The sequence below is a fragment of the Octodon degus genome, unplaced genomic scaffold (assembly GCF_000260255.1).
Source record: "Octodon degus isolate 3935 unplaced genomic scaffold, OctDeg1.0 scaffold00127, whole genome shotgun sequence".
NCBI classification, from domain to species: Eukaryota; Metazoa; Chordata; class Mammalia; order Rodentia; family Octodontidae; genus Octodon; species Octodon degus.
This window is the reverse complement of record NW_004524703.1, coordinates 4,688,252-4,700,414: the sequence shown is the minus strand read 5'-3', so window position 1 is coordinate 4,700,414 and position 12,163 is coordinate 4,688,252. Positions and strand designations below refer to the sequence as shown.

The following is a 12,163-nucleotide window of genomic DNA, read 5'->3' as shown; positions in this document are numbered from 1 at the left end:
GGATTCATTCCATAATCAGCTGGCTCCAAAGCAGGGTAGCAGGGCAGAAGTGTACCGCAGAGAAGAAACAGTGGTAGCCAGAAGTAGCAAGCAGCAAGTAACAGCAGCAGCCCTTAATATTTTGTCCAGGCTACCTGCCCTTCATGTGGGTAGCAGTCACACCTGGGACAGGACACCTATAATCCTAGCATTGCACCATAAATCAGTCTCAGCATCACATACTCAGTCCCATTATAACACATTGTAGATCCAGATACCTCTGAAAAGCTCCACCTATGACTACAATGAGGCTTTGGGGGGACATTAGATACAATCCATAACAATATGGTAATGTTTTTAACTTCAGAGGAACATCCATACAGTTTTGCATAATGGATATACTAATAGACAGTAGCATTCTTACTAACATTGTATTAGAACTGTACTTTTTCCACTGGGTAGATTACGTTCTATTAAAAATGAACAGGACATTTTCATTAAGACCTGAATAATAAATGGAAGTGAGAGAAAAAAAATCTAGGAGGTGGAAAGTTGTCTTATTTTGCTTAGGCTGCCTCTACATAATGCCATGGATGAGGTAACTTAAAAACCACAACTTTATTTTCTCAGGATTCTAAAAACTAAATATCCATGTTAAGGTACCCCAGGTTTGATTTTTACTGAGATCTATTATGTTTATTCATAGAGGGGTGCCTTTTTGACATGTCCTCAGGTGGTCTCTGTACAGAGACATTTTTGATGCCTCTTCTTTTCATAAAAGTGCCAGACCTGTCAAGGGCTGCACACTTACCTCTCTGTCTCTCAATATATACACATTGGCAATGAGGGCTACAACATGGAATATTTTAGTAGTGCACAAAGGAATTCATAAGAAAAATTCTGAGCAGTGAGTACAAGTATCTCTAAGCCAGAGTTCTTGAAATGTGGCACTATAGACATGTTCAGACAGATGATTCTTTGCTATGGAGGACTTTCCTCTGTACATTAGAACAGTTAACAGCATTATTAGCCCTTCTCCATTAGATTTCAGGAGCACTTCATTTTGACCACCAGCAGTATTATCACACACTATAAATTTAGGGTGGTGGTGATGGTGGTTATAGTCGGGTAAAATCATCCTAAGAACTCTTGACTGTAAAATCAGAATTATGTGACACTCAGATGCTATTGAATTAAAACTATTGTGTGAAAATGGAAGGAGTATCAACAAGGTAAGCAAAGGGCAGATCACATGGGGTCATGTAGGCTAAGAGGAAGAATTATATTTTATTCTAAGTGAGCTGGGTGGGCATTAGAAAGTTTTAGACTGGAAAATGACTTTTTTCTCCTTAGTACCAGGTGTTGAATTCAAGGCCTTGCACTATGAAGTACTTGCCCAATCCCTTTTTCAAACTTTCCATTTTGATATAGGATTTTATCCGGTTGGTCAGGGTAACCTTGAATTTGGGATGCTCTTGCCTCAGTCTCTTGAGTAGCTTACAATACAGCACCCAGCCAACATGATCTGTTTTTTAAGTATTTCTGTGTGCTACATGGTACAAGTGGACTCTGCAGGGGGCAGTGGAAAAACCATGTCAATGATACAGATCTTTGCAGTTGTTCATATAGGACCCGATAATGACTTGGAGCAGGATGATTGAAGTTAAAGATGGAGAGCAGTTTATGTTAACAGCTTTGCTTTATGGTTTAGATGTGGTGGACGAAGGAAAAAAAGAAATTGAGGTTTTGCCTAGAATAGCTGGACACATACAATTTTTGAAAATAGGGCAGACCTAAAAAAACCGAAAGTATGGATTGGGAAGTACAACAGGGACAAAATATTGTGTGTTAGCTATTTTAAGTTCTGAAATGACTATACACATCCAAGTGGAAATGTGAAACAAAAAGTTTATAATTCCAAAGTTAAGACTGATGATATAAGGGTCAGGGAGATAGCTGGGCAAAGCCCCGAGTTCAATCCTTGGTACCACCAAAAAATAAAAAAAACTCACAAGGACTAACAATATAATTTTTAAATCATTGGCATCTCTATAATACGAGTTATTGAAATGGTTTTTATAACCTCATTATTTGAGTAGATCTCCTAGGAAAGAAATATGGGTACAAATATGGGTCAAGCTAGCTTTTAGAAATGGGGCTGAAGATAGGTGCAGTGATGCGTATACCTATCATTGCAACTCTTTGGGAAACTGAGCCAAGATCAGAAGTTTGAGTCCTACTAGAGAAACTTGGTGACTCAGCAAGACTTTTTTTTTTTTTTTTTTTTTTTTTTGGAGAATGGTGTTCAGGGTCTCACTACTAGATTGGACTTGCAGTGATCTGCCTGTTTACAGCCTCCCAAGAGCTGGGATTACAGGCATACACCACCATTCCTAGTCTCAATTTCCATTTCAGCACGCTTGGGGACTGTACGGCAAGCCCAGGGAAGAACAGCTGGGCCTTATTCTGCTGAGCTATTTGGCCCACCCTTCGGCAAGACTCTTATCGCAGAGGAAAACATAAGCAAAAAATGGCTAGAGATGTATTCAGTACAAAACCCCAGGATTTACTTTTACACTATCAATTAAAAAGAACAACAAACAAATCTATATATCTGTCTGTCTATCTTTCTATCTATAGCTGGGAAGATAGGATATGAAGATCTGCAAAGATTTAGCCTTCCACTGAATAAAGAAAAAGAAAAAGGAAAGCCAAGAGACAATGGCCATTGAAAGAAAGTGTTTGCCAATGAGTTAAGCTGTTGGGTCTGTAAAAAGCTGTGGATGGGCCAAGGAAATAGTGCTTTGACAGTGTAGGAGTCACTATGTCATTTTCAAGAAGTTTTCCCTTGAACCATGACATAGAAATTTTGTTGAAGCTGAATGAGGATGAAGGTAAGAAGTAGATATATACCTAGGAAAATAACTGAGTTTTGCTATTAAGTGGGCAAAGAGAAATGCGACTGTAGACATAGAAAGAGAGAGTACAATAAGTCCTCAACTTATGAGACTTGTTTATAAGTTAGATTCAGTCATAAGATGACAAAGTGAGTCTTACACAGTGCACCTGTGAAAGTTTGTTCTAAAGTGGGGACTTAGTGTATCATGTTCAGTTGTTTATTTGCTTTCTGTATGGGATACTAGGGGTTGATCGCAGCACCTTTGGTATGAAACTACATTCTCACCCTTTTCTGTTTTGAGACAGTATCTCATTAAGTCCCTGAGTTGCCTGGGTTGGGCTCAGACTTGTCCTCCTTCCTTGACTTTCCCAGTTGCTGGAATTATAGAGACATCATGTTACGTGTTACAAGTTTACAGCTTTGCCCTACAGAATCTGTTTTGTCATTGTTGCTGCCTCTGAAGCACTTTTCATTATTTCCTGTTTTTTTAAAGGAGTGTTTCCACTTTTCTGTCATAGTACTTCCTAACTTAAATTGTCCTAGCATTTAATTGGAGGGGAGGAGAAAGTCTATGAGTTACAGAGTATTTGAAGAGAAATTAAATGTTAACGCATACTGTATGCTGGAACATTCTGTCAAAGGGAGTGAGTCTGGGTTTTATATAAAGTAGTACCTTGGTTTAGGAACACTTTTGTTTGGGAATAATTTCATTTGCAGACCAAAGCATTTGGCTAAGTTTTTTGTTTTTTTTTGTTTATAAATTCTACATCCCGTGACCAACACAGCCGTGACCATGTTTTCCAAAATTGCAGAATAAATTAAGTTCATGAATCTAGGTACCACTGTTTTTGATGTCATGAAAACATTTTAGTTTAATTGATTTTATTATAGCATCTTTTATGTAAACAACACCTATTTTTATAGAAGTTTTTTGTGTAATAAGACGAATGTTCTGTAGGTTTGTTCAATCACAGATTCTCTGTAATGAGTGATTTCTGCTAAATAGATGGTTTCTCTGGGGAGTTAGCATTTGAACTGAATTTTTAATTATTAAAAATCTGTAGAAGCCAGGCCTGGTGGCACACACACATAATCCCAGCATGTGAGAGGCTCAGACAGGAGAATCCCCATGAGTTTGAGAGCAGTGTAGGGTACTTAGTGAATGGAGGCCATCTTGAGTTACATAGAGAGACAATCCCCCCCCCAAAAAAAAAGGTTGAAAAGTGATATTCTAGTTACTAAAGAAATGCAAATCAGATAAGGTATGATTCTTATCCAAAAGATCAAACAGAAACAACATTGTATACATTCATATGTACCAATCTAAAACTAATTTTAGGTAAAGTATAACAGAATGTATATTTTTTCTACATTATTGGAAGCCTCAAGTAGTTACTTTAAAAAACATTTTGTCTATATTTGGAGCATAGATAATTCCTCCTCTGAGACAAGTTCTCTGGGAAGCATAGCCACAGAAGTTTGTTATGAGGGGCTGTGGATGTAACCCAGTGGTGCAGCACCTTCCTGGCGTGTTCAAGGTCCTGAGTTCAATTCTCCATACCAAAAAAACCCTAAAAAAGTTTATTGCAGTAATATTTATAATGTCAGAGCTGGGTGGAGTGGCACATAACTACAGTAATTCCAACTTTTTGGGAGATTGAGGCAGGAGGATCTCTTGAGTTCAAGGTCAGCCTGGGCACATAAGGAGACTCTGTCTAGAAACAACCACAAAAACAAGATCAGGTAGAAATCATAAAATTGTATGATCAGCTGCACATGGTACATCCCTGTAATCCCAGCACTGGGGATGCTGGGCCAGAGTGTGAGGCTAGCCTGGGCTACAGAGTGAGACTCTGCCTGAAAAACAAAGCAAAAACCAAAAACAAAGTAAATTATGTGATCGAGTTGATGAAAATAAAATATACAAATTTTGTATATAGTGCACGAAATATTTATTACAGTGTTGTTGGTAGCAGCAAAAGACTTAGAATCAAATAAATCTTGTGTTATAAATATAGGTGATTACCACTAAACCTTGGAAAGAGTCATATATACTGATATAGAATAATCTCTTAAAATACTTTTTTTTTTGGTCTTTTTGAGACAGGGTCTCACTATGTAGTTGAGGCTGGCCTTTGTAGCCCAGGCTGGACTCAAACTCAGAATGATACTTCTGCCTCAACCTCCTGAGTGCTGGGATTACAGGAGTGTGCCACCACGCCTGTACATTGGCCTAATACATTGTTTTTAAAAGGCAGGAGGCCAGGCTGGAGATATAGTTCATTGGTGCAGCACCTACCTGGCAAGCATGAGATCCTAAGTTTGATTTCTGGTCCCAAAAAAAGACCAAGAGGCTTTTTTTTTTTTTTGGTGCGGGGGAATAACACTCAGGTCCTTGTGCTTGCAGGTAAGCACTTGTGCCACTGAGCCTAATTCCCTATTCTGAGGCCAAGTTTTATATGTGCATCTGTATAATCCCAAGAACTCTGGGAAGCTGAGGCTAGAGGACTAAAACTTCAATCACAAATTGGCTAATATAACAGTTTAGCAAGACTCTGACTTAAAATGAAAAGATAGTTTGGGAATGTAGCTCAGTGAGAATGTCCTGAGTTCAGTCCCCAGTGAAATGGTGTGGGGGTGGAGGTGGGAACGGAATGACAACACTGTGCATCCACTCCTGATTTTAAAGACATCATTAAATCTAAAAAGTTTTAGTTGGCTTATTGTATCTGATAAATTCCTCTAGAACAGGAGATGCAGCGGGTTTCAGTAGAGAGACAATAAATGTGAGGGTCGCTGGGTCTGTGTAGAAACTACTTGGTCCTGTAGTTGCCTAAAATTTCATGATGCATAAACAGATGGGTGTGGCTATGTTCTGATACAGTTTTCTTTACAAAACTGTGACCATGGGATAATAATTTTCCATATTTTTTTCTAGAGTTTTAAAGAATGTGAAGCAACTAGATATAGTGGGTCAGAGAATTTGGAAGATTAGGATTCTAGACAAGAGGGAGATTTCCATTTTCAGTTTCTTTCCTTGTACTGAATGAATGGGCATATGATCCCTTTTAAAAAACTGCTTTTCAAGTACTAATTTATGACTATGAGAGAACTTTCCTGAGAAAAATGTATCAATGCATTATTTTAACAATGGAGATATCCCTCCCCCCAACTTAAGACTTTTTGTTTTTAAAGCAATTCTGGGGATTCAATACAGGGAACACTGAACTATATACATCCCTTCCTCTTTTATTTATATATGTATAATACATGTATGAGATAGGCTATCATTAAGTTGCCAGTCCTGACTTTGAACTGTAGATCCTGCTGTCTCAGCCTATCATGCAGCTGTGATTACAAGCGTGTACCATCATGCATGGTTAGCCTCCTATTCTAGTAACAACTTAAATTTATGAACAGATTATAAGTGCAAAATGGAGGAAATAGAAGGGAACATTATTCGGGGTGTAGGTGCCAGGCCTTTTCTGTTTGATTCAAAGTTATTTTTGCTATTTGTTGCAGAGTATCCTACATTTAATTTCCTTGTTTACTGTTTCAAACAGGAGCCAACCTTGGCCCATCCTTTTCACTTCTCCCCTGCTTGGGTGCCATCCAGGTACTTGAAAGACAACTAGGTTTTCTTTCTTTACATTGTGGTATGGAGAGAATTGACTGCTTTTTTAGGCTAAACCATTTTGGAGAATACAACAGAATTTTAGTTTCTTTCTGTTGTTAGATATACTATATTAAGCTCTTGGTGTGGTCTCCCTTTTCTTTAGGTGCTGCTACATCCTCCTCCTCCTCCTCACCTTCATCCAGTTCTATAACAGCTGCTGTTATGTTAACGTTAGCTGAACCGTCAATGTCCAGTGCATCACAAAATGGAATGTCAGTTGAGTGCAGGTGACAGCAGGACTTGCTAAAGCACTTTGCACTTAATGGCTATTGAAGGCCACGTCTTTTTTTATACTGCACAGTGGCACAAAAAAAAAAAAAAAAAAAAAAAAAATCAGACAAGCACTATTTTCTATTTAAAAATCGTTTCTTGACAAGCTGACTTGGCACTTAAGTGCACTTTTTTTATGAAGAAAAAGTACAATGAACTGCTTTTCCTCAAGCAATAATTGTTTCCAACTTGTCTGGGAATTGTGTCTGGTAACTTGAAGGCCTTCCACTGTGGCAAATGGGGGCTTTTCACTGCCTGTAGAGACAATACAGTAAGCATAGTTAGGGGTGGGCCAGAACATGGTAAGATAACTTACTGTATATGTATTCCCTTGTATTTTGTTAAAAGCTGGAACATTTGATATTTTTCCATTTATTTATGAAAAATATGAACCTATTTTCATTTGTACAAGGTAATTGTTTTTTAACACAAGTCACCTTAGGGTGGCTTTAATTGTATAAGTCAAGCACATGTAATAAAATGAAGATCTGCAGTTAACAGGCTATCAGATATCAATCCTGGTAACCAAATATTAAAGATTCTCTTTAAAAAAGACTGAACATGTTTACAGGTTTGAGTTAGGCTAAAAGGTCTTGCAGTGGCTTTTCATGCCCCTTCAAATTGGAATGGAACTACTGTACTTTGCCATTTTTCTATAAATCAGTATTTTTTTTTAATTTTGATATACATTGTGTGAAAAAAGAAAATGGCTAATAAACTGTATTAAATCTTAAACAATGTATAGATTGTACCTAGCCAGTTCAAAGTGTATATTTATTCATAATGAATTATAACAGTTATATTTTTGTGTTTTCTTGTAAATGTTTCTTTTCCCTTAAATACAGATAATTCATTTGTATTGCTTATTTTATTATGAGCTACAACAAAAGGACTTCAGGAACAAAGTGTTAGTATGGTTCAAGGTTGTTTATATGAACTGTCTCAGAAAGATGATTATTTTAAGTATAAATAGCTAATTGGGGCAGTAGGCCTATAATTATATGCCTTGTATAAAATCCAAAATGAACGCAAAATTGTTTTCACTTGTATTGACTTTATGTTATATGATTCCAATCTCTGTTCTGTTTGGCACTTGTATTTAATTCTTCACCTTTGTAAGACATTTGTATATTGCGGATGTGTTCATTGAAGCTATTTAATATCTGGCACTGTTAATACACAGTACTTTATTGTACAGACTGTTTTACTGTTTTAATTGTAGTTCTATGTACTTTTTTTGAATGGGGCTGGCATGTTTTATTTGTTTTCTGACAATACGACGTGAGAATTTCGAAGCGTTTTGTTGTAGATGCTAACGTGTCAGAAACTTTAATCCTTTACATTCAACTTTTCTAAGAAAAGCATTTTCAGTCTTGTAGTGTGTGCTTACAGTAATTAATTTTGTTGAAAACAGTTTCAAGTTATTCAAATTTGTACAGGAATGTAAAGATTTGACAGCAAAATGTTGAAGAAGCTTATAGAATAAAAGTATAAAGTATATATTAGGATCTGCAAACAATGAAGAATTATGTAATATATTGTACAAATGTAAGCAAAGGCTCTGAAATAAATGCCATAGTTTGTGAATCCTTGATTTTGTTTCTAAAAGATTAAGTATTTGTAGTTTTTTTCTGCATGTAATGACTAGAACAATAGCCAATATAAATTATCACAAAGGGTTAACTGACACCAAAAAAAGTAATATTCTACCATTAAACATGAGAAATCCATTAACCAGGTCTTAGTTCAGTGGTGAAGCACACGCTATGCCTAAGACCTTGGGTTCAATCCCTAGCATCAAGAGGAGAGAAAACATCCATTAACCAGTTAAAAGAGTTTTTTAGGCCTTCTTGTATCTTTACTAGAATATTTTGCTTGAGTCTGAATGTAAATTTTTTTTTTATTCTCTAGAGACTTGTCCCCCTCCCCCCCAAAAAAAAAATCAGATAAAAAGCTAAAGCAGAATGATCACAAGTATAAGTGACTGGAAAATTTAGTGAATTAATGAGATTATAGTAAAAAGCTGGGGAAATAGTAGAGACCAGACCCCCTGTAGTCAATCTCCAGTACTGCCAGAATATCCCTCCCCCACCCAAAACACTTAAATTCATAACTAGCAGCTGTGTTTCAAAATTTTAATTTGCTCTATATAGGTCTTTTACCTTTGCGTTTGCCTTATTTGTTGTAATTACATATTGGAATCAACCAGGTATGGTAACAATAGTTTTTTCCCCCACCCCCCTCCCCAGTTGTATTTTATTGGTCTGGTAGTACCTGAGGGGTTATGATCTTTTAAAAAATTCTCTGTTAGTTTTAGTATGTATCTGAATTGAAATTTACTGATTTAGTTCACTTACTGAATTTTCAAGCAGAAAAAATTCTTTTTTTAATATCAACACTCAGGAAGCATTTGAGGATAAGATGGGCTATATAATGAGTTCAAGTTCAGCCTGGACTACACATTGAGACTCACTGTCAAAAAAACCCAAAAGAAAACAGAAAAACCTACCACCAAGCATGGTGACAGATCCTCTAATCCCACTTGCTTGTGATGCTCAGGCAAGAGGATTGAAAATTGGAGACCAATAGTAAGACTCCCTTTCAAAAGAAAGAGAAAAAAGCCTTCTTAAAAAGCATCTGTAGGAAAGTCTTGTATTTTAATAGACATGAGTTTAACTTTTTTTTTTTTTTTTGCCCCTGTGGTTGGCTCAGCCCACCCTGGGGGTGGGGCTGGCATGGCTTGTGGTGCCAGTATGGAACCTGGGTCCCTGTGCTTGCCTAAGTTTACCTAAGTAGGCTCTTCAGACCACTGAGATATTTCACTGGCCCCAACATTTTTTTAAATGTTTATTTTGGCTGTGTTTTGTTTTTCTTGAGAAAAAGTTGCTATGTGCTTTATGCTGGCCTTGAAGTCACTATGTAGCCCAGACTGACCTTGAACTCTGCAGTTGTCTTGCCCTAGCTTTCTAAGCAGTGGTGGTAAAGACAGGCATGCACCACCATGGCTGGTAAATTGTCTTTCAAATCTGTAGAATGTTTCCCAAAATGAGTTTCTAGAATAATTTTCCCTAGAAATGCTCTGAAGTGTATTGTACACTTGAAATTCTCTATATAGCATATGACCATCTTAGAATTCTTAGCATAATATTAATGTATTAAAATTTCATAGTGTTAGTGTATTAAATTTTTTTGAGGTTTCTGGAGGAACATTTTGCTAAAAAGTTTCCTTTACCCTATTGTCAGTCTTACCTCATCACAAAATCCTAGTGTCATCTACTGGGTGTGTTACAAGAATGTTGTGTAGGGGAATGATTCCAGATTTTGTTGGAAAGTTATACTCTTTGTGGCCCTTGTGGTCACCTGAAGTTCATTTTATGTAGTTTACTTTGTATGCTAAAATTAAGATACTATTTTTTTTCTTCCCAAAATGTAGATTCCTACGGAAATAATCTGTGTTTTGTTAACCTGGCTTTAAACTCTGGCTTTGTTAATCATACTAAGCTGGGATATTATGATATAGTAGAGCAGAACCTATAAAATGGTCATTCCTGACTTTACAGCCCTCCACTTTCCTCTGAAAAAAAATTATATATGACCTGATGTTTTTCTGTATTTTTTTTTTTTTATCAAGAACCCTCGTATCTTAATTCTTTTTTTAAAAAACGCATCCGGTACAGGTTCTCACTATGCAGCTGGCATGGCATGTGTTGTCAAGGATCGGACCCCAGTCCCTGCACCCTGCACTTGTGTAAGCAGGTGCTTAGTCTGCCCTGAACTATCTCGCCAGCCCAAAAATCTATACATCTTAAGTAACCCTCACAGGGGTTAGTGGTCACTTCATGGTTTTTTAAAAGTTCTGAATGGCAGTGATGATAATCTTAAAACGTTCTGATCACAGCCTCTTTAGTGCTGATTTTTCTGTTACAAGTATGTGATTTCATTCATTTTGGATACATTTTCCCATTTTACAGGGTTAACCTGCTTTTTGGGATTGGACTAGCATGATAGGACATACGGAGATTAGATAAATAGACAGACAGACAGATAGAAAATTAAGTGCAGGTTTAATTGTTAAATTTCATGATTGTGTAGACCAGTGTGTAAATTTATAGAGGATTGTTAGTATGTAGGCACACAGTGCTTCTGCTGACTGGTGACATGAAACCTTTGAGTCAGTTTAATGGCCATTTACCTGACACTAGAATACAGGCTAGAATGGAGGGTCAAGTCCAGAAGGCCAGATAGGATAAGGTTGCAGGGTTCCGGATACAAGGTAATTCTTGGAATGTTTGGGAGAGAGAATGGGGTTGAGGGACAATCTGAGGAATATGGAAGAGGATTTTTTTCCACTGGACTGTATAGCACAGATACTCAACTCCCATGCATACATGGATGGATTTTTCCATCTCTGAAATATCAGGCCATCAACAGGCCTCCAAAATTAGAAGCTTAATCAAAGTAAGTGCCAAGTAGGTGAATATTGTGGAGTCCCCACCAATAAAATAGGACAACAAAAGTTCACATATATTCCCAGTAACCTTGTGTAAGCAGCTTTCAAAAGCAAGTGTTTTCAACAGATTCAAAGTCAAATCCTATTTTACCACTCAAACTACTGATTTTAGTGGCATATCTAGTGCCTGTTTTATTTCCTAAAAATCAGTGCAGCAAATAACTGAGTAGGTACAGTGAACACGGATGCAGCATATATGTAAGACAAATAGATCTTTATCATGTTCCTCACATTTTAAGAGACGTAACATGCAAAACATGGTTATGGTAAGTATAACGGTGGGGGGGTGGGGAAAGATTTATATCCTTAAGCAAATAGTAACTTTGATCAGTGACAGTATGACATGGGTCTTCAAGGATGGGTATAATTTTTTTTCAGAGGAAAGTGGAGGGCTGTAAAGTCAGGAATGACTAGAACAGGGTAGAGAAAATACAGCTAAGGATCCATGTGTTTGAGGGGAGAAGAGTGTGGCAAGGTAGGTGGAGAAAACAGCCCTAAGGGTTTTGCGAGCAAAATATGTACTTCTGTTAGAACAGCTGGTCAGTAATAAAATTTTAAAGCCGTACATGCATGTATGGAGGCGGTTAGAGCTGTGGTCTCCAGCTATTGTTTGTAACTTCGGGGAGGCGGGGACTGCAATCAGCTTAGGGCCTAGGTCTTGCTGCGCCGCTGAGCTACATCCTCAGTCCTTTGTAATTATTATGAAATAATGTCAAGCCTCAGAAAAGCTTACAAAGTACAAAGCACTGCCTTCATGCTCGGGAATACCTTCATTTCTCGCTCCTCCCTCAACAGCCAAGGAGTATTCTTCCTATATTCTCTTCCCTCC

At 37.3% G+C, this 12,163-nt stretch overlaps 1 protein-coding gene across 3 annotated transcripts in view; it reads left to right on the top strand.

Moving 5' to 3' along the window:
* Arid4b (AT-rich interaction domain 4B) overlaps positions 1-8,416 on the top strand; it is a 185,884-nt gene extending 177,468 nt beyond the window's left edge. The window contains exon 23 of one of the 3 annotated variants that reach the window (XM_023700849.1): positions 6,658-8,416. In XM_023700849.1, the coding sequence (XP_023556617.1) occupies positions 6,658-6,785 (128 nt within the window). In that variant the 3' untranslated portion in view covers positions 6,786-8,416. The remainder of the gene's footprint in view (positions 1-6,657) is intronic. The other 2 variants (XM_023700847.1, XM_023700848.1) reach the window with 2 other exon arrangements.
* Positions 8,417-12,163: the final 3,747 nt, after the last annotated feature.